The 23656-nt window shown below is 42.4% G+C and overlaps 1 protein-coding gene across 2 annotated transcripts in view; it reads right to left on the bottom strand.

The window, feature by feature from the left end:
* The window catches only part of DIP2A (disco interacting protein 2 homolog A), a 209650-nt gene that overhangs the window by 126471 nt on the left and 59523 nt on the right, over positions 1-23656 (bottom strand). For both annotated transcript variants that reach the window (XM_059727199.1, XM_019492186.2), the window contains exon 2: positions 2937-3008. In XM_059727199.1, coding sequence (XP_059583182.1) covers positions 2937-3008 — 72 coding nt within the window. The remainder of the gene's footprint in view (positions 1-2936; positions 3009-23656) is intronic.

Here is a 23656-nt window from a genome sequence, read left to right as displayed (position 1 = left end):
TAATTTTCTCACACTGAACTTCTTCCTACTAAAAAACCCAAAACAATTGGTTTATTGCAGGGGTGGGCAATTACTTCGGCTGGAGGGCCATTTAACAAGTTTTGGTGAGCTGTCAAAGGCCACACACGTATAATCTTTCAGAAGACACCATTTTAACAAGTTACAGATAACAAACAAATTGTATACTAAAAAAAATCATACATTATAACATTTCATTTTAAAATAATTTTTGTCCCGATTCATTTTTTTGAGTAGTGTCTATAGAGGAGATTGCATAATAGCTAAAAATAAAATCTTACTCTAATAGGTAGAGGGTTGGAGGGGAGTGTGTGGGGCGGAGGACGGGGAAGGGAGGGCTGCCCATGCTCTAGGTCCCAGGAGCTGGCTCCAGATGGCAGGGAATGGGTGGAGGGGGGAGGAAGGGGTGTGTGCAGCAGAGCTCGCCTAGGTCATGTGGTGCAGGTGTATTCTGCCCTCCCCCATCCAGCCCATGGCTGCCCCCACAGCTCTCTGCATGGGGCCGAGTCCCACCCACTCCCACCCAAGACAAACCATGCTGAGCCTGCTGATGGCATCCCCCCAGCCTCGGTTAATGTGCATAGCTTCCCAGTAGAGCTACTCCTGCTGCTGCTGTAGCACCCACCTGGGTACTGCTTGGCTCCTCCTCCTCCTGTCCCTGCTGTGCCACTCTGGAGAACAGGTAGTGTGGGGAAATGGCAGTGGGAACCATGGGAATGTGTGCTGGGCACCACGCGAGTCAAGTCAGGTGGGGGAAGCTGCAGCCAGGCGGCTTCTGCTCCAGCACACAGGCTTCCAGCTCCAGTGGGTGGCCAAGTGGGTGGAAGGCAGCCCTATTGGGAAGCTGTGCATGCTGGCCGGGGCTGGGGCAGTGTGGTTGGCGGTACAGAGCAGGTGAGGACAGAAGCACAGCATGGACTGCCCCAAGTGGGAGCAGGTGGGGCTCAGTCCCAGGTGGAGTGCCACAGGGGAAGAAATGGGATGGATATAATCAATTGGTGGGCTGGATCCAACCCGTGGGCCACATTTTTCCCATTCCTGGTTTACTGCATAAGTAAATGCCTTTTCAAATAAGAGACAGGAGAGATTTTGTGTGTGTATGAAAATATTTAAAATACTTTACTTCAGATGTGTACAAATCGGTGGGCATGTCTACACATATGCTTTAATGTGGATTCGCTTATTTTAATGCGCACTAAAGCATTACTCAAAATCCAGTAAGGGTGATTTATCTGAAGCTCGAATGAACTACCCCGCCGCCATTTTGAAGCATGGGGACACTGATACACAAGACAGAGGCTGGTTGAAGCACAGCAACTACCACGCTCCAGTGACTTGGTTAATCGTTTGTAATTACGGCATGTCAAAGAAGCCTCCACTCATATACAGGCACCCAAAGCTCTTTAGTTAGTGCGCATTAAGACAGGCTAACGCGCATTTTCCTAGTACCTCACAGTGAAGGTACTGATCTAATGTGCATTAACTAAAGCACATTAATGCATGTGTAGACACAGCAGTATGTAGCTTTATTTTATTTATTTATTTATTTATTTTAACAATATGGAGCTCTTCCATATGGTAAAAAAGGAAAAATCATGTTGCAAACATTTACAATAAATGATTTGCAAGCATCTGTATTAAAATAATAAACAGAAAATAAAGGTTCATGGTGCCTTCCTTTTTTTTTTTTCTTTTTAGGTTTAAGTCCATGGCTAATGTGTAGTTTTACGATAAATTTGGGTTATAACAAAAAAGTTTCACAATAGTATGATATTTAAAAAATACAGATAATTAGATAACCAACCCACCTTTTTCCCTAAAAGTCTTTACATACTTAAAAACAACCTAAACTGAAAATACTTCTTCAAACAAATTCATACTACTTACAAAATTTTAGGAGTCAAACATCCAAAATATAGAGGCAAACAGCCAAGCAGTGATTTATAACACAAAGCCTATGCCTTTATTATTTTAGAGCAATAGTATATTATTGATCATTGATCAGTTAGACTTTAGCATCAAAGCAGTCATGAAAGAAATAATTGTAACAGAGATTATACATGTCACTTTTACAAAATCAAGAGTAGTTACAAGCATCTGCATGCCACATCTTGTCTAAGAAGACGACAGACTTCATGGACCGGTCACAAGAAGGTACACATTCATTAATTACATGTTTTAAATTAGAGACAAGCCAAAGAAAATGCAAAATATTGTGGATAATGTGAATATTATAGTATTATTTTACTATAAGAGCAAGCACTACCTCTCCATATCAGGAAATATTGGGTAAAAGTTGTTTTATAGCAGTTTTAAGTTATACCTTATGAATTATGTCTTAATAGTATGATTTATATCAGCAAATTGCATCAAGTTTGATTAACTGTACCAACTGCATCAAGCTTAATGAACTGTACCAGACATATTATTTTATGTCAAGATATTTTAACATTTGTTCCTGAGAATTTTGTCTGAGTACTACCATTAAGTATGCCCTCTGTATTCAAATAACCAGCCATAGTTACTACCCCAAAAGAATAACATTAAAAGATTATCCAGAAATCTTATTCTTTTAAAGAAGTAACTAGATGACACACATACTTAAGTTCTCCTAAAGTTCTGCAGAATTATACTCTGCTATTTTAACAAAATAGAAGAGAGTTTCTTAGTTTACAAACCTGTGTGGTAACATGTAGGTTTGAAGCTTAATGCAAAAGTTGTATATTGATCCACCTCAACCTTTACAATGGCAGCTGAAATTCTGTTTATTAAAAAGACAATTTGGTGTTTTTGGTAAGCTTGTTTCTTCACTTACTCAGGACATTTATTCTGCTTATCAAGGATTTAGCAGCTACATATATCACTTTTTACAACAATTTATTACAGAAAGCTTCAAAAAGATTAATTCTTTTTCTTACCTTGAATGAGCGGTATGTACCGTGCAAGTAGCTTTGCCCTTTTCTTTTCATATCCTTTTTGAGTGATATCTCCTAAAGCAACAAAGAAAGAATAAATGCATATAGTCTTCTCAATACATCTTCTCTATTTAAAGAGGTGACATGGGGCTTTTTTGTTCAAAGTAAAGGGAAGTATTAATTCGTAAGTGTGTCTGAAGATTGGGTAGTATATAGGAATAATGCATGACCTTATTTATGCCCTGCAATACCTGAGCATAACACCATGACTCCAAGAAGAAATTAAAACCCTTAAAAACTTCCCAGGTTCCATAGGTCCAAGTCAATAACCAAGCATATATACATGTTGATTAGTATCTGCATGGGGTTGCTTTTGCAGAGGGTATCTACTATACTGCAGAACACAGCAGCTCTATAGCAGCACAAAAGATCTGCTGTGTTAATAGAAATGAACAGAGAGAACGTGCTTTGTATCACACCATTCTGCGATACTAGAAGTGTTTATTGCAACAAAGCTTAAAAAGAACATACTTTAGCATGCAATGGTGCAATACCTGTTTCCAAACTGTTCAGGATCCCCTCTCTGTGCAGATTATATTATAAACGTACTCTTTCAACTCGGACCCAAAATCACATCAGTTTTCAGAACGCGGTTACACTGCTCTACAAACTGAGTACCTGACACAAATCACTATTTTAAAAGCCCTACATTGAACAACTGTATCACTGCCAAAACTAGACATTTCCCTTGTATAATTTATTCCAGTCTCCAAGAACGCAGAACCACCCTATTTCTTCAGAAACATGTGAGTATATTGAACAGAACTTTTGGAAACCCGTATTGGTCTGACTTCTGAAAAACATACGAAAGAAAAAATTTCATACAAGTTGCAGTACATTAAATATATATAGTTTTCAAATAGCTTCAGCTCATGCTCTGGACAGGCAACATATAAAAAGTTATCCATTAAATGAAACCATTCCATTTCTCAAATAGTACATAACACCTTTTGGGGAGTGGAAGATGGAGCAGGGGAAGGAGTGAAATACTAAGCAGTTCTAAAGAAAAACAAAGCAAACTTCATGGCAGTCTATTAGAGAAATACACAGCTTTAGCAAAAAGTGCGAACTAAAAATTACTGTGAAATCTTATTAAGGATAGTTATATGCTGAACTACAAAACATACAACAGACAGAGGAAACCAAAACTGAAAGTCCAGAAAATGACAACAAAATAAATTAATCATTTTGCTGATAATCAACATATACCATTCAAAAAGAAAAGGGAAATCCACCGTATCCCTCGGATGTACGTTAAGTATTCAGTCATTCTACAGATGTAGGAGACAAGACTTTGAATGTGCATGGAAGGATGGTCCTTTGAACATTACAACAGAAAAAGTCTCTCTCCCTATTTTAAATATCCTGCCTGTACATTTCTCTCAAAATATTGAAGGGCATAATCCAGACCATCATATAAATTTTAAACACAGCCCTTTCTCAAATCTCCACTTTCCTCCTCCAAGATCGTTCAATGCTAATATGAAAGTATCGTGACTCAGACTCAGCACAGTTATGCAGATTACAACAAAAATAAACCTTTAAGTATATATGGACACAGCCTACTAACACAGAGAGGTGCTAGAAGCTTGAAGGTACTGTTCAAAATAAATTCACAAAATATGAAGAACTCAAAACAAAATAGCAAAAGGCATATGAATTTTAAAAATAACTTATACAAATGAAAAGGGGCCTTACCAATTGATTAGGATGCATAGCTTTTAGTTCTGCAAAGACTACCATCAAGTTAACTCTGCTTTCCCTTTAAAAAATATGTGGAAGACCAAAGCAATCTCCTTTTCCCAGCAAAAAGTACAGAATGCTATATATACACTGCAAGACAAACTTGTCATACCTTATCTTGGGAGAAAGTAATCATTTTCATAGCTCCATATACAGTCCAAATAATCCTTATGTCAAACTTCTGTGTAAGACAATTACCTTGCCAAATACCAGCCAATTGAAAGGAACCCCACAGCAGAAACAGATCAAAGCATATTGTTAAGAAGAGTCTTGTTTAACTTAAAATATCTCATAAACTTCTGCTCTTTGAAAGATCAAAAGTTCATTCATCCTACCAAATAAAAAGGAATTATGAATTAAAGAGCTTTCCTTGAAGCAGGTTAGGAAAAGTCTGAAGTCAAAAGCTTCTCTGTAGACCTTTCAGGGCCCTGTAGGAAAGTCAGGCACTGCGCAGCATAGATTTCTTTGTTCATCTCTCAAAAGCTTAGGGGTGGCTCCACAATTGCTCCCCACCCCCACTACACACACAGTGCCACGGTGGGATTAACCCATCATTTTGGGTTCTTTGTAATCCCCCACCCTTTCCTAAAGAAAAAGACTCTGCACCAGTCCCAGAGGCACATCTGGTGTTGCAGGGCCACAGCTGCTGTCATTTAGCCTCACTTTCTCCCTAGTTATTAAACTAGCCAAAGCAGTCTGATGTTCCTCAACCCCAGTGAACCAGCTGGGAACATCTCTGTGTAAAGTCAGAAACCGGTTTGGATGATTAGACTTGTCAATCTTTTGCTTGGAAGAAATACCTATTCTAGAAATGTGTCAAAGAGGTTAAAACAAAATGAATTAATCTTGTCAGAATAACTGAAGGGCTTGAAAATTTTGGCTATCTACAACCTTATCAGAAAATGAATGCACCAAATTCTAAACTGCAGCGTTGTTTCCAAATCTATGCAGGTGTCTCTTCATAAGGAGAACCCTGTAAATATACTACAGGAATGAAATATATAGATACTAATTTTAGTTAGTTTGCATGTATTTTACTGTTTTTAAACACTCATTTGGTAGGCTACAGGAGATATACAAGTGTTCAGATCTCTAAATTAAAAAGTACACCCCTCAAGTGACGATAAGGGAAAGTTAGGCCACTTTTCACTAAGGCAGACAGGTCTGCTGGGGTAGAACTTTTTTGGCTATTTAATTTACTGTCCCGTACTGGTATCGATCGGTAGGAGGACTGAGGAAAACACCTTCAGAAGATAGTATTTCCACAGCTATCCTTTCCCTTTAATTTAAAGATAAACTTAAAGAACTTATTAGGCCAGAGCCTCAATTTCCACAAATTAGTGTTGCTCTTCTGAGTTATTTTGATTTGTGGCACCTGAGGATCTGGCCAGCAAACTCTACCTCTTCTTTCTCCAAGTCAGTAAACCACTCAAGCTTAAGGTTCTACTCCAGCACATGAGCTTTTAATATGGCAGGAGTAAAGGACAGCTAACTACATATATCTACCTATAAGTAGCAGCAAGGACCTGAGTTTCCTACTCTAGACTCTCAATTCTGCACATTCAAGCACTCACAGTTTGTGAAGCATGTTAAAAAAAAAAAATCAAGGCACAATTATATACAAAGCCAGAAATTTCAAAATTAATCTTTTTGACAAAATCCCTTCAAACAGCATGGATGAAATGTCATAATTAGAAAACAAATGAAGCCTCCCCTTTCTTTTTAAAATTAAACATACCAAATAAATGTATTTCTAGGTAAAGGCAAAGTTTTCAGCCACAAGATCAATACTTAAAATTTAGTATTTGGAATTAGAATTAAAAAAATATTTTGCCCCATAAATATATAGTGTGCTTTAATTTAATTCCATAACTAGGGCATAAACTGACTTTATAACAGTTTTTCTAAAACTAGATAGCAGGTTGCATATGCCTCACATCAGCTTTACATTGCAAGACACTGACTGTATAACATTACGGCAATAAGCAGTGTTGGCAGACCAATTTCTTTGGAGAAGCAGTAAATGCATATTTGCTTGCTCTTCTAAAGATATTAATGATGTGCCCCTGAGAGGTTACATAGCCATTTCAATGTACTCAGTGCACATTCTCAAGTCCAAATCTCTTTGAAATCAAAGTCTCTTGTAGAAGTTTGTAGGACTCAAATGCTATTGGCAGACTTCGGATTGACCATACAATGAGATAGGACTTACCAAAACAATTTAAAACAATCAAAGTTTTATTTAAAATAAAGAATGGCCCTTAAACCCAGGTACCTTTGGATACTGGAGGAGAGCAGACTGCTTTATGTGGCAGCTTGCTAAGTATTACCCAAGTTGCTTTCAAAATATTATCCCATAGTCTTAAATCATAACTATTTTCTAACCAAAAAAGGTTTGGATTTGAATACTTAATCATAATACCTTAAAACTGGCAAAATAAACTATTTTTAAACAAGTCATAACCATTTGAATGGTTATATGAAGGAAAAAAGTAATCTTGGCTTCAATATTCCTCCTATATTAACCAGACTTTGGGAAATAATAATGAACGTGTACAAAAAAGGGAATATGTGGATATTTGGTGAAGATCAAATTAGCATGGCAAAGGGTCTGACTTGCAACAGACTTCTTTGTGTACATCATACTGTAGCAGGCTTGCCTTTCAGAGCTTGAGTTGAGTCCCAGGCTGGAGATTTCATTGTTTTGATTGGTGGAGCCCATCCACCAATCAGGAGGCAGCAAGAGGAGTTAAGTCTTGCCCCTTTCCTAAGGAGAGTGGGAGAGGAGCTCTCCCCCTGGACCTGATTGAAGACTGCAACACTGTCAGGTCTGGAAGACTTCAGGGGCAGAGCCCTGGAGAGTATAAAAGGAGCTGCATGCCCAGCACGAGGGGGACACATTCAGGACAGAGAAGAACAGGGCTTAGAAGAGCTGAGGAGAGCTGCTCAGCAGGGCAAAGCAGTAGCCCAGAAGTACCCCAGAAGAATTCCATCAGCAGGGAACAGCGGACAGCTCCAGCGGCTAGGCTCTCAGTGCACAGCATGGCGCATGCCATCCAGACCCTGGGAGCTGCATGAGGCAGATTGTCTGTAACCTCTGGCGTGAAGCAAGAGACACGGTTCACAGGCAAGTGCACAGAGCAGGATCTTTGGAGTGTTTGGGCGGGTCAGGTCCTCAACCCCCGGCACGAGGCTGAGAGCTCGGTGCAGGAGGCACTGCACGGGGGGTCCGGAAGCAGACCAAGCTCAGTGCTGAACAAGGCAGCCCAGGCCTCCAGCCCATAGCAAAAGGTCAAGTCCAAGGAGTCAGATGGTACTTAGACTATGAGCCAGCAGGCAGGGCCGAGCCAGAAACACCAGAAGCTCCGCATAGCGGAGCCCTGCTCCAGGGGACAGTGACCACCCCCAAAGCCCACCGCAGGCAAGACAGCAGCTTGACGCAGAGGACGAGGGCCACCCTCCAGGCCTGGGAGCTGAAAGTTGCAGGGAAAAAAGGATTCCAACAGGGGAGGGGGAGTCCCCCCTGGTTAGTTAAGGGCTCCTGAAAGTGGAGGTCCCAGTGGGAGAGCCCCCCTGAAGTTACCAGCTTCATTGAAGGGCTTGGGAAAAAGCCCAAGGGCATTGGAGTTTCCCTTTGGGATTAAGTTTATTTTTGAGGTTCTTGTACCATAAGTGATGTGATGTCATGCCTTATATTTTGTGAACTCTCATGTTGGTAAATTAGATGAGTTGAGTCCTAGGGCTCTGCTAGGTCCCCCTGTTGCTATTATTTCACCTGTTGTTTATTTGTACTTACTTGTGGTTTATTTATTGTTCACCTATACGTATCTATAGTTTACCTGCTGAATATCTATGTTTATTTTGGAGTTTATCTATTTCAGATCAGATACCTACTTGACTTACCTGTATCTGGAGCACCGGTGTAAAATTTTATAGCATTTAGCCAGAGGGTATTGTTTGTGTTATTTGTTTAGATATCATATGAGAGAGAGAGATAAACATATGTTTATATCTATATCTATGTTTCTTTTCCTTGTGATAAGTTAAGTTTCCTTGTGATACAGTTAAGTCCCCTGACTGTCCTGGCCTGGTTCTATAGGAACAGAGGGAAACTGAGTGGTCTGCAGTTTCCCCACAGCACACCTGCCAGCTAACAATTCATTTCAATTGGAGAAGGGGAGTATATACCCAAGTAAACCTGAGCTACAATACTTTTTTCAATATTGCTGTTTAAGTATCTTGATTGCGTCAAGTTATTGTTTCAAATGGGATTACAACAAAAATGGTCGTGCAGCATCATCAAGAAAATATGGTAACAGCATTACAGAAATGCAAATAGTGACAAATTTTGTGAGGGGAAGAATTTCCAGACAGAACTCAACTAGTTTATTATATGGCCAATTCAGATACGCAGGCAAAGGTAAGTGATTCTACAAATATTGTAGTGCCCAGAATTATTTAAAATGGTACAAATATTTTGCAGTGTGTTTACTCGGACAACCATATTTAAGCTATCTAGTTTAAATTGCGCTAAATGTTACAAGGTTCTTCACAGAATAAAGATGCAATTTTCAACTGTGTTCACCGTTGGTCTGACTGAAGTCAATAGGAGTTTTAACACTGACATCAATGGGCATTTGTACACACGTTTGCGCTGCAGCACCAGCACTTTTAAAAGCAAGCTGATGCATGCTGTGCTGAATTGCGTGCATTGTATAAACAGCGAAATGCACATCAGCCCTGAGAAAATGGCAGCAGTGCACTTTTGAACTAGGTGTTCTAGTTCAAAAGTGTACCACTGCCATTTTCTGCATGCTGAAGCATATTTTGTTGCTTATACAACTGCACAACTCAGCGCAGCATGCATCAGCTTGCACGCAGAGCAGACTTGATTAATCGACCCACCAGATCTTCAGCATATTGCGGGACAAAAAGGTACATTTATAAATGCCCAGTGAGATCAAGTTGGGTTAGTGCTAAATGCTTTTGAAATGCCTACTCTGAACACTAATTTAAATATCACCTTTTCATTCCAAGACACATGCACAAACAGATAGATAAAACAAACTAGGCCATTATCTCCATTTTACAGAAGACTTATCTGAGGGTCAGAAATGGTTACTGTGACTCAGTGTGGCAGAGCAAAAATCTGGAAAGTTTGGACACTACTTTAAAATACAGTGCTGTGCAAGTGCACAAAAATCCACATCCATAAATCTGCATTTATGTTGAGCTGAGAAAGCCTCTTCCTTCTACATGCTGAACAGGATCTGACATACCAAGATAATCAAGGGTAAGAGCTGGTACTCAATAGTGCAAAGCAGGTTAAATATCTAGATCACAAAAAGCAACATGGTAAACTTCCAGGCTTTGTTAGGCCAATTAATGAATGAATTGTCCTTCTAGTGATTCAGTAAATCCTTACTCCACAGGGAAACTGAAAAGCTGGATCCCTACAGGTCCTCTTCTATCCCATTTGCAATTTCTACAGAGCCCATGCAAGCAGATTGACAGATGCTAACTATAAATAAAGATGCAGGTGCACTAGGCTGATTCTGGCTCCTGCTGTTACAATTTAATTATTTGACAAACTGGCCATATTATAGAGAGCACTTGGCAGAAGCTTGCTATTGATGACTGAAACCTAAACTCTCATGTTGCACTATTTTAGATGAGGTGTGCAGAAGAAATAACATACATTTTTACAGCAAATACAAGCAACAGAAGTGTAACAAACTTTGCATTACAATATAAACAATTTAAAACAGAATTAAAAACCAACTGAAAACACATTTTTATTGTTTTCAAGTCCTGCAAAATTAAAACCTAATCAAGCATTTTTAAGCATGTCATACGCAAATCCTTCCTCTACTTTCAGTTTTACTATATTGCAAAGCTTGCTCTATTCTTCACACAGGGGGATATAATGCCAGTAATAAGCACTATGTAATTAAAGCAGATAAAGCTTTCATGTCATACAATTATGTAAATCATGAGTGTTGCCTTTTCCTTTAATAATAAGTAGAGAAAGAGCTATGTGCATCTGGGGGGAAAAATCATCTGGTAGACTGTCTGCTTCCCACAAAAGGAAACAGGACAAGATGAACAAATACATTAGCAATGGTTAAGCAGATCAACAATAGCATATTTAAAAAAAAGTATGACACCTATATTTATTCTGTCTTATGTAATAGCATCAACAAAAATACCTAGGTACACTACAACAAAGACTTCTGAAAAGGTAGTTGTGTGCATGGTAGTAAAGGATTGTATGTAGTCTTGCCTCATAAGCACTAGAGAAATCTCACTACATTCTTATTCCTGCAGTTTTTAATTTTCAAGAATCCAACTCTTCTACTGCATCAGAAAGTTAGTATGAAAGAAGGAAATAATTATCCTTTGCATCTACAAGGTGAATTTTCAATTGCTAGACCGGAAATAATTTGTTTTGGTGCAACCACAATTTCCTAACCCCAAGGAGTTGGGTTTTTTGTTTTGTTTCAGCCAGAGGAAGAAGCATCTTTAAATAGTTGCACTGTTGTAGTGTCCAGTCATGAACCACATGACTGGACACTACAAACTAGGCACTGCACAAACACTCAATGAAATACAAAACCCTGCCCTGAAGATCATACTTTCTCACTGAGAGAGACAAAACATGAGAGGAATCTGCCCAAATGGGAGAACACAGTGAAAGAGATTTTATGCCACTGACAGTAGTATCAATCATCTTAGTCTCTAACAGTCCTGTAAGAAAAAGAATTATTTCCATTTATGAGCAGGGAAACTGAACCAAAGACAATATAGACTAGCGAATCGGTTTCACGCAGGACAACTAAAGCAGAACCTGGCTTACATTTTAGATTTGATTTTATGATCAAAGCATCTTCTATATACATAAGACCTTAATCCGCCTGTCTTTGCATGTCTGTCCGTAATGCTCTTGGGGGCCGTGGCTCCAGCCAGTGCTGCGTCAAGAATGCCCATCAAGAATGATGGGCAGGGTGGGCGGGGACAGAGCACCGCCACCCACCACCCCATGCCTCTGCCACCTCCGCCTCCCATGTGGGGGGCAAATGGCACACGGCCAGACGTGGAGTGGCAGCAGCACGGGATGGTGGGTGGCGGCAACCACCTCCACATGCAAGCTCCCCCCCCCCATCATTCTTGACAGACAATGTGATAGTTAATCATAAGATCATCCCTTCACAAACTGGATAAACACACGTTTAAAACCCAATGAGACAAAGCAGCATGTCATCAAGGCTAAGGACAGACATTCAAAAAGGCAGAGCCTGGATGAATCCAATCTTTGCAGGTTACTCTAACCTGCGTAGATTGAACTGATTTGCAAATGGACAGACATCCACTTTTGACTCTGAAAATGAAGGCACATGCCTACAGTGGCTCAGGCCAGAGGCCAGGAAGTGCTGGAGTGAGCCCTTGGCTAGATGGAAAATAAGCTAAGGGAAGGGGTACGGCCAGGCCCAGGCAGGCCTGAGTATGACTGGGGATGGGTTTAAACCCCTCACCCTGGCCTGCAGGGACCCCAGCCAGGGTCTGCCTGGAGGGGGTCCCCAGCCCCCCACCCCCACTTGCTCACTGGCTGGCTGCAGGAGTGGGGGTGGGGCCAGACCCCAGTAGCCTGAGAAAAAGTGGGGGCTTTAATCCCCCCATTGCAGGGGGAGGGGGCAGTACAGGCACCAATAGGCTCCGCTCCTGCACCTGGGGCTGTGGAGGCTAGATGCCAGTAGCCTGAGGGGAGGTGGGGTTTAATCCCTCCCACTGCAAGCAGCGAGGGTGGAGGGGGGGCACCAACACAGCACCCTGGGCCCAGTCCCTCCAAGGAGCAGCCAGCTGGCTGTGGGGAGAGGGCAGGGAGAGGGAGGATGTGACCTGGCTGCTGGGTGGGGGAGCCACAGCTAGTTATGGAGCCCAACTCAATCGCTGCCTACCACTGCAGCAGTGCTGGGCTGGGGCAGCCCCAGGGGTGGAGGTCAGCGCCTACCACCTCCTGCCTCCAGCCTTGTGCAGGAGGTAAGTTTGCAGGCAGGCTTCAGCTATAGCAGGCTCCTGCTCATGACAGCAGCACCAGGTGCTCAGGCTACTGCGGACCAGAGGCATGGGTCTCAGTGGAGGGAGGCAATGGACCACTGCAGCCAGGTCCAGCCTAGGCCCATGGCCCAGGGCCTAGGCAGTGACCGGCCTGCAGTAGCCTGACCTGAGTGCCCAATGCTGCTGCAAACAGGCAGTGGGCGATAGGTGCTTCATCTGCACCAGCCATGAGTTTGCTCCACCGCTGCTGCTGGAAGAGGGAGGGGTAGGCAGCCATTGGCCAGTCGCTGCCTATGCTCCTGAGCCATAAGGCCAGGCTAGTCCAGGCTGCAGCGGCCCATTGCCTCCTCCCACTATTGCCTATGCCCCTGGCGCATAGAAGTCTGCCTCAAGCACCCAACCCCCCATGGCCCAGGAGCACAGGCAGAGACTGGCTCACAGCAGCCCACCCTTCCCACTCCTAGCAGTGGAAGGAACTATTGCAGGCACAGGTGAAGTACCTGTCACCCACTGCCTGCTTATGGCGGTGCTGGGTGTGTGAGGCTGGCTGCTATGGTCCAGTCACTGCCTAGGCCCCTGGGTCTGGGCTGCGGTCGTCCATTGCCCACCCCCACCAAGGCCCATGCCCCTGACCAGCAGCAGCTTGCCCCCGAGCACCTGGCACTGTCGGGGGTAGGCAGAGGGTGACAGGTGCTTAACCTGCACCCGCTGCAAGAGTTCACTCTGCCACCAGGAGAGGGAGGGGGCAGGAAGCTATGCTGCAGCCTACCTGCAAACTGTAACCCCTATGGGGCTAAAGGCAGCAGGCACTAACCCCTGCCTCCTGGGACCGCAGTTGTGAGTTCGACTCCATAACTAGCCCTGGCTCCTCCCCTACTCTGCAGCCAGGTCACATCCCCCCTCCTCACAGCTGGCTGGCCGCTCCTCGGAGGAACTTGGCCCAGGGTGCCCTGTCAGTGCCCCCTCTCCCCCACTGCCTGAAATGGATGGATTAAACCCCCCCTTCCCCTCAGACTCCTGGCATCCAGCCACTACAGCCCAGGGTGTACAAGCAGAGCCTATTGGTACCTGTGTGCGCCCCCCCCCCAATCCCCTGCAATGAAGGAATAAACCCCCACTTCCCCTCAGGCTACTGGGGTCTGGCCTCACCCCCCACTCCTGCTGCTGAAGCAGCAAGGGGGTTTTGGGTGCTGGAGATGCCTGGCAAGATCTGCTGTTCCCCTGCCTGGCAGAAGCGGCAGAACTCCAGAGCAGGGTTTCCCCATCCCCACCCTTTTCTCAGCCAGCTGAAACAGTGATAGTGCTCTAGCTAGGGAGAGGGGCGGGGCCAACCCTGCCTGGCTGGAACAGACAGCCCAGCCCAGGGCTGCAGAGTACCCTGGGATGCCGGAGGACTCTGATCTATTTTAAACTACGAAGGGACCTTGGACAGACATTGCATAAACTAGTTTGACCCAAATCAGTTAAGTCTGATACTACATTCAACTAGGTTTATCTTACACCCATTTGGGCCATTTTGAAAGTGATTTATGTGTGCTGAACGTATGTTGTTACAGGTTTAAACCAGTTTCTGATCACTTAAACCAGTTTATATCTAACTTCTGCCCCTAGCCAAAATGTTTTAGAGCTTCCTTCCTCAGCCATAGGACAAGTCAGTTTTTTCTTTGAATTTGCTCAAAAAATTAAGATATTAGCCAATTCATAAACACCTAGATAAAGTAAAATGTAGGCTTTTAATGTCCCTCTAAGTCATTGTAAGTTTCATTCCTTTTTCATACCCTTTAACTACTGATGATTTTAGGTTATGAACTAATTGGAACCAGGTTTGAATCTCTCTCATGCATCAAGCAAACAGTTCATATTACTGGAACTGTAAATAAAAAGTTGACAACTGGATTTTAAGAAGGCACAAGAAAAAAATTAAGGAAAAGTTAAATTCACAGTGACTTCAAGATCTCAAGGCTTAAGCACCAGTTATTCAGAAAGATTAAGAAAAAAAAGATACTGAACGTTGGAAAAAAATATGCAAGAGGCAAGGATTCCTTAGAGTGATATAATGTATTGGACCAACTGAATAGTTGGGATAGTCAGACAAGCTTTTGAATGCAAGACATTCTTCCATCAGGTCACCTGTACACTACAGTAGTGATTCTCCAAAGGCTTTCATGGAGCCTTGGTTAAGGTGTAACAAAATACTAGCACCGTTAGGTGGGTAAACACCTATATACGATTCACAAGAGAGACCCAGAGATTTCATATAGGAATCCATAGTGTCAAAAACATTCTAACCTGTTGTGGTCTTTCTGAGTTCTTTGCAATGGAAGAATTGCTCTATTTTTTTTGACTGTGGAAAAACAATGAATGAGAGCTAAGAGTTGGCATTTTCTTAGGGGGGAGTAAATCTAGCAAGGGGTTCTTTGAATCTAAAAATTTTGAAAACTACTGCACTAAACAAAGTTGGTTTCAGCTCATGCTAAGGTTGCAGGCAGAGTCAAGGGGTGTACAGACAATAAGAATCTGGACAAATTTTATTTTCAATAGAAAGAAAAGCATACATATACACTGGGCACAGCAAAATATAACATCACCAACACCTCAGGTGTAAAGAGTTTTAATATTGTAGCATTAGCCTATAGATTGCATCTATACCAGGTTGGTATACTCCTGATTTGTTATAAAACCATATGACTTTCCCCTCACCTAAGATCCAACCTAACTTTTTTTATTTATTTATTTTTTTAGGAAGAAAAAATTGTAAGAGAAAAGGTCTTGGGTTCATTTTTTTAAAACAAGTGGGAGCTAAATTTTGCCTTGACTTCCTTAAAATGTAGGACTATAATAAAAAAAGATATAAAATCCCATCACCTACATTAATTTAATCTTCCTAAACAAGAAAACCTTACTCTGAAATCAGTCAACATTCATACATTTTTAGCTAACCAGTTTTTATCCTAATACGCAATCAATCTCCTGCTTGGAACTATGATAAAGTTACAAAAAAGAAAGGTATAACTTTTCTAAGGGATTAGGACCTTACCAAATGCCTCTTGCTAAGACCCTTTATAAACCACTACTACTCATTTTCTAGAGACATACATTTTTACTGAGCTTTTACGTAGTAGCATATGATCAAATAGATAAAATAATTATGTTGCTGCATTACTTTTACTGATGCATAAACTTTGCTAATTTTGTCCCATATCTATCTTTTTGTTTACATCTATTCCTCCCCTGCCTTCTAAACTCAATACTCAGTTTATCCCTCCCTTTATCCCTGGAAATAGGCACTTGCTTCTTTCTCTTCTCCCTCCTAACTCCTTATTTATCAGGCTTCCCTTCTGTATTGGACTGACTGGCACAAAAGGCTCTAGACAAAGCTAAGCAGGAACAAGAGCAACGTTTTAGGAACTTCCCTTAACATAGTTACTCCTGCAAGTTTGTCGAAAGGGGAACCCTGGGCCATCTCAACCTACCTCCCCCCTCCCCGCCCTTTCCCTCTCCAGGTCTTGAACAGAGAAAAAGAAAGAAACAGTAGTAAAGAAGAAGAGATAGTGAATGTGGGGTCTTCAGTGAAAGAGGGAAGGAATCTATGAGGAAGAGAAGTAGGAGAATGAACAAATGAAAGGTATGCAGCAGGAAAAGGTATTGGATGAATGGAGTGCAAGGCAGATAGCAAACTAGCTGTATCATCGGGCTCAAAGGGTACTAATCAATGGCTCAATGTCTACTTAGCAGCCGGTATCAAATGGAGTGCCCCAGGGGTCGGTCCTGGAGCTGGTTTTGTTCAGTATCTTCATCAACAACCTGGAAGATGGCATACAGTGAACCCTCAGCAAATTTGCAGATGACACCAAACTGGGGGGGAGTAGTAGATGCACTGGAGAGTAGGGCTAGGATTCACAGTGACCTAGACAAATTGGAGGTTTAGACCAAAAGAAATCCCATGAGGTTCAACAAGTGCAAAGTCCTGCACTTAGGATGGAACAATCCCATGTACCAGTACAGGCTGGAAGCTGACTAGCTGGGCAGCAGCTCTGTAGAAAAGGACCTGGGGTTACAGTGGACAGTAAGCTGAATGTGAGCCAGCAGTGTGCCCTTGCTGCTGTTACAACCCAAGGGTGTGATTGTTGTTTGCGTGTGCTTCGGCACTGCTGAATTATTTCCCGCCACTTGTAGCTTTCTTTGCAGGGTGCATTTCTTCGTTGCAACACAGAAATGCATGTTGCAAGGAGTTCCCGCCATTTGTATTCAGATTCGTGCCCCACTATTGGTTAGTTCTAAATTATTCCTACGTGGCGGCTAGCGATTGGCTTGCTAGCCGTATAAGAGGCTTGAGTGGTTTCCGCCCAAGTTGGAGGACTCCACGAACATCAGGAGGAGGAGACTTCACGTCTCATGAAGATCTCTAAGCGCTGCGGAGCCTATTGGACCCAGCGTGAATATCAAGAAGGCTACAGGGGTCTGATCAGCCTCTTGCCTCTCCCCGTCGCCGAACGATCCCTCGACGTACCCTTCCCTGCGCGCAAAGTTCCACGGAGCCTAGCAAACTTCGTGTGAGTGAATCCAGAGCTCTGTCTGAGTCCTTAAACTGGGACTTAAGCGAAATTTTCCTGGAAGTTTTCCAGCCTGCACCACGACCATTTACGGTGTAAGTAAATAACCTTAAATCAAACATTAAGCGTCCGTGCCTAATTCTAGCGTGGCGCCTGCCTTCCCCGACCCGGCGTGTCCGGGCTGCTGGCCACAGCCCGCCGTGCAAAAAAAGGGCCTCAGACCACTCCCGGCCCGCACAGCTGCAAAGAACACTAACAGCATACTGGTCTGCATTGGTTGGAGTGTTGCCAGCAGATCAAAGGAAGTGATTTTTCCCCTTTATTCAGCACTGGTGAAGCCACACCTGGAGTACTGTGTCCAGTTTTGGTTCCCCCACTACAGAAAGGATGTGGACAAATTGGAGAGAGTCCAGCGGAGGGCAACAAAAATGGTTAGAGGGCTGGGGCATGTGACTTCTGAGGAGAAGCTGAAGGAACTAGGTTTATTTAGTCTGCTGAAGAGAAAACGGGGGAGATGTAACAGCAGCCTTCACCTACCTGAAGGGTGGTTCCAAAAAGGATGGAGCTAGACTCTGGCATATGACAGAACAGGCAGCAATGATGTTAAGTTGCAGCAAGAAAAGTTTAGGTTAGATATTAGGAAAAACCTCCTTACTAGAACAGGCTACCCTGAGAGCTTGTGGAATCTCCATCCTTAGAGGTTTTTAAGACCCAGGTAGACAAAGCCTTCGCTGGGGATGATCTATTTGAGGATGGTCCTGCTTTGAGCGGACTAGATGACCTCCTGAGGTCCCTCCCAACCCTAATTTTCTATGATTCTATACACTAAGAGGGGTGAAGAAAATGGTAAGAAGCACTAATCAAATGGGTGGGTTTGAGCTTGGGGCAGGAATCTACTACACCCAAAGAAATCTTAAAAGAAAGAAAGCTTCCTTGACTTACAGTGATTTGCAGAATACTAGGCTTAGAAGGGGTGAAAAAACTGTTGGATATTTCTAAAGCATTATTTCTTTACTACTACAGATTTATTTTTAATTATGTCATAAACATTTGCAAGCATTTAATATGTCACAATCAGCAATTGATTAACAACTAATGAAATTGATCAGCTCATTCAGGCTGAGCACACCAAAGGGTGCTGCTGAGTATTTCATACCCTTAACCTCATTAGCAACCTGTTGCTTTGTGCACAGATTGGCATTTTAATACACCTTCCCCCAGTGACCATGCATTCTCCTCTTCTGATCTTTTTTTTAAGGACCAAACAATTCATTATTTTGCCAGCTAATAGCATTAAGCAATTTTGTTTCCTCCAAAGGAAAATGATTTCCTTCCTTTTCAAATGCTTTCCCCTTTAACTTCACAGATGTTTCATATATAAAAACAAACATACATGCACACCGTTCATATGTTCATAGGCAGTAATTGTTAAAATGTCATACTCTGTAACAGGAACAAAGCACTGAGTTACTCTAAAACACCTTATTATTCTTTCTCTTCACTGACCTTGATAACATGGACATTGTACAGAACTGAGTCAAATGAAAATGTGGCTTATTACATTTACCATTTTAAATATGCCAGTATAAGTCTGTTTCATGCTAAATCTTATATGACTAAATTTTAACGCAGTAGTCTACAGTGGATTGTTTCCATAGAATGAGATTTATTAGATTTGGGATATTGTGCTGCATCACTTGTATTACTACAGTACATTAAATCCTGGGTACAATAAGCTTCTAGCAACTGGTTATCAAAGGATAACAATGTTAGAAAAAATGCAAAGAGCTCATGTTAAAAATTTCAAGGATTAAAAGCAGAACAATAGATGCATCTACTATTTCATGTTCGTGGTCAAGGGTTGCAATATGACAAATCTCCCTATGCAGTAGAGTGCCATTATCTACTACCTATGAAGTGACCTTACACTGGTCTTCACAGCATACACAGAAGAAAAATGGATACAAGAGAGTCACTTTAACAAAATAAGCTTCCTAACTAGTGCCACTGCAAATTAAATAAAAGCATTTTTACATTGCTGCATTCACCAAAACCTATTTGTCCAAGGTTGTATTTTTGAAGGTCTATCATCAAAATTTACATTAAGTACTATAATATTCAGTCTACCTAACAAGCAATTACTCAAAATGAGGGAGAAGCACCTATCATAAAACTTACTGGTAAACATGAATAAAAGGTCAAAATTCCATAATTATTCAGAAAAATATTTTTATCTGAGGTTTTCTTTTACCCAGTTCTAGTGTGTCTAATAAAAAAAATGTCAATTTACAGTACAACCACTGGGTAATTCTACAAAATGGGTGGGACTACAACAGTGCTCAGAGCTAGCCACAAAATATTTTAATTCCATTACTATCTGCTGAAAGGCAGAACATATTCTATTTGCCCACAGAAACTGGAATATCATTTTACCTGTAAAATATAATTCATGTCTAAGATTGATTTTGGCATTTCAAAAAAATTCAGGTCAAGCCACAACTGCGTGCAAGTGACTAACACTGTCAGGAGGAATTAAAAAAAAAAAAAAAAAAAAAAAATCACACTCACAGGGGAACAAAGCAATAAATTAGAAAAGAGCTTCAGAGTTTTACATTTACCATGTCACCATTAAATTTTGTGGTAGAGCAAAAATGATGTTGAAGCCATGACAGTTCAAAAAACACCATTTTAGCATTATTTACAATCAAGTCCCTTATCCTACATAGCCTATTAAAAGCTGACAAGCATAAATAAAGTATAGTCTGTAAACAGTTTATTTTATCAAGCTAACCTGTATTTATTTAAGTAAAGTTTCTTGTACTTTCTGAAAAGCGCTACTGTATAATCCTTGTAACCCTATTGTGCAAACATGTATTTTATGAGAAATTCTGGATTAACAAAGGATTTACATTCTAACCAATGCCATGCTGATTTAAAAAAATCAATTAAATTATATATATCTCAGAATAAATCAAGGCAACTAACTTTCACTAAATTTCTCAGTATCTGGGTAGAATTATAATTCCTTGCAAGTGACAATGAGCACATGCAAGAGAAACAGCTTGTTTGAGCATTCACACTTGGCATAAACTTCATTTCTGCATTAAATGGAATTTATACCAACAAAACATAACGGTGCTTTATGTTTTGAGGATGAAAGCGACAGGAAATAATTCACAATGGCTAGATCCCAAATTTTTCTGTCTAATGAAAGGATGTGACAATTTGTTGTGTAAGAATTAAACTAATTTGCAGAATGTTAAGAGGATATGGAAGCTAATCAATAACTGCTTACTCCTTTTTCAGGGGTCCTGGTTTTCTGTTTAAAAATAACAAATTCTCTGATAAAAATTTTGCAAATTCTCTGATTACAAAAACCCAAATCCACATTTTTTTACAATTTAAATGACACACTACTATATATAGACATTAGGTGAACACAATATTTTATCGATATATTTACAATTTTTATGCAATTTGGAAGCCTACCAGTACCTCAATCCTACAGTAAAATAAATTCTAAATACCTATAAAATTTGGTGTTTGGTTTTGGAATTTTTGTCATGGAAAAGCAGAGCTCCCCTGCCCCCTTTGCTCACCAGGATGCACGTCCAGCTGTGGCTGCCTGTGTCCCCGCTTCGTTGCGCTGAGCAGCCCTGATACATTGGTGCCCTGCCCATGCCATTGCCCCTCACTCCCAAGTCACAGCCCCCCAGCTCCGCTGGTGCCCCTCACTCCCCATGCACAGCCCCCTGGCCCTGCTGGTGCCCCTCACCCCGCCCCCCTCACAGCCCCCTGGTCCTGCTGGTGCCCCTCAATCCCCCCCACAAGCCCCCCCCAACCCTGATGGAAGGAGCACCAGCTGCCAAGGCTATGGGGCAAGGGACCCAGGTCTGCAGCTCCCTGCCTCCTCCAGCAGCTCCCAAGCCCCAGGTGTCGCCTGCAGGAGGCAGCAGCTGCTGTGGCCCGAGTGGAGTGCAGTAGGGGGTAGATGTAGGCTGGCAACTGCAGGCTTGGTCACCCCACCCTGTTGTCCTCCCCCTAGCGTCTCCAAGGCCAAGTGGGTGGGACCTGGCATGGCAGGGCAGAGCAGGGAGGCGCAGTGCCACAGCTGGGAGCCCAACACTGCTATGGGCAAGGTGCCCCCTGCTTGCCCAGCAGCAGCAGGTGGCACAACTAAGCACCAGCCCCCCACTGCTACTGGGCAGGCAGCGGGCACCTCACCATAGCAGCACAGGGCTCCTGGAGCAGCACCGGGCCTCCCTGCCCTGCTCTGCCACGTTGGGTCCCACCCAGCGGGCCACAGAGGCTCCCGGGGGGAGGGCAGCAGAGCAGGAAGCCCAAAGTCTGCAGCTGCCAGCCCACTCCCATCCTGTGCACAAAACTGGGGGCACATGCCCCCCCAGGGAGTGAACGCAATGGTAGGGAGCCAGCCCCCCACTGCCCCTGGATGATTCATTCCGCTCCCCACGCAGGGGCCCTGCAGCCCTGGGCCCCAATCCCCATGTACCTCCCCAGCAGGGCAGCAGCCCCAGCCCTGCCCAATTCCCTCCCTCCCTATAGGGGTCTCACTCCCCTTCTACCCCCCCACCCCAAGAGGGAGCTGCTCTCCATGCTGCCTGGGTGCCACATCTATGTGTGCACATGATGTCCCCTAGTTGATTGCCTTCCTCCCACTCCCAACAACATTTCCTGCCATTTCCTACATTTTCCCCTTAAAGTGAGAAATCTGTGTTTTACCTCAGTGAGCAAAAGACCTGGATCCCTGCTGATTAGGCCATTAGCTATTGTAATAAACCTGTCTGAGCCCCAGGATGAATAACAAAGCCATATGGTACCCGACAGGTGGTAAGGAGCAGCTTTCTCAAAAGGCAGGCACTGTGTTTTTCCTGTTTTCAGTATTTTGGGAGACCACAGTGTATGCAAGTGTCCACATCAGGAAGGTGCCACAGAATTCTTAGAGTAGCTCTAATTGTCTTTAAACTATGTAAGAGGTACAGTCTTTCTATTGCTTAAAATTTCCTCCTATTGAAATACTTCTGGTAAAGCTTGGTGAAATACTTTTGGTACCTTGTATTTTGGGGTAAGGAGAAGGAAGGGGAAAGAGGAAAAGGAAATATTAGTCAGACAACAGTAAGTTTTAAAGAGAAATCTTAAGTAGGCATTTAAGGTCATATAACCTACGTATAAACCACCATTTGGTTTCTATGATGACAGTTGTACCTTGACATATAAATGGCAACTCTTTGGAAGTTTTCCACATTCCTAACATTTTATAATACAGTAATTGACTGCTCAGTATATTGCCTTTCAGGCAGGATTAACAGATGCTTCATCTGGCATTGCCTGTAAATCCTGACTTGTTAACATAATTTAATTTTAGACTAGATGCTGCTATTCTCCATACAAGATAGAGAGAATTGACCTATCTATTGAATCACCGCCATGAGCAACAGTTGTCTCAAATCTCCTAGTTAAGAACTGATAAATGGTAATCTAAATTCATGATTTAATTACCTGTTATCTTAACAGGGTAATTTAACTAATTGATTTAATCCATTCTTATGAATTGGAACCTTTGATAACTAAATAGCAATTATAAGATTATATTAAACTGAAGTTATATGTCATTTTATAATTTAGTCTCAACAATGCCTTTGGATTTTTAATATTTGTGGGTTTATTTATATTAAAATCAACTAAAGTATATAGGCTTTCCCCCCAAATTACAACATGCTTTAGAAACTGTGAATTCTGGAAAATGAGCTGACACATCTGGCAGCATGTTTAGCTACCATCAAAATAAACCTTGTTTCTCTCATAATAAATACAAATTTGCTACCAAAAGCAAGTTTATTCCAAATCCTTTTCTCTTCAACTCTGCTAGTTTACCAAAGAAGCCATCATTCTCTGGAACTCAATCCCTTTTTAGAAGCCTAAAGGCCAAGAGAGCACTAAAGTTGGGAGTGGGGGGGGGGGAAAGGGAGGCAGGGGGTGAAGAGGACAAGAATATTTGAAAGGATAGAGGCGGTGGCAGCAGAGGCAAGTGTGCCAACTCAATTATATTTTCAGTGTTATGACTAGTAAGCCATGCCAGTGCTTTTTGCTTTTACTCTTTGGCCAAGTACAAACATTACACTTCTACCAGTACAAGTGATCAGAAACCAGTATATACCCATAACAGAAGCTCAGCATGCACAAACTGGTTTTAAAATGGTGGAATCCAGTCTAAGATTCATGCCAATTGCCCCCCCCCCCCCCCCCACCGGGTGTGTGCATGCACATTTTGTTCACTACTGATATAAACTATGC

Source organism: Alligator mississippiensis, chromosome 4, assembly GCF_030867095.1.
Source record: "Alligator mississippiensis isolate rAllMis1 chromosome 4, rAllMis1, whole genome shotgun sequence".
Lineage (NCBI taxonomy): Eukaryota > Metazoa > Chordata > Crocodylia > Alligatoridae > Alligator > Alligator mississippiensis.
This window is presented reverse-complemented; position numbering and strand designations above follow the sequence as displayed.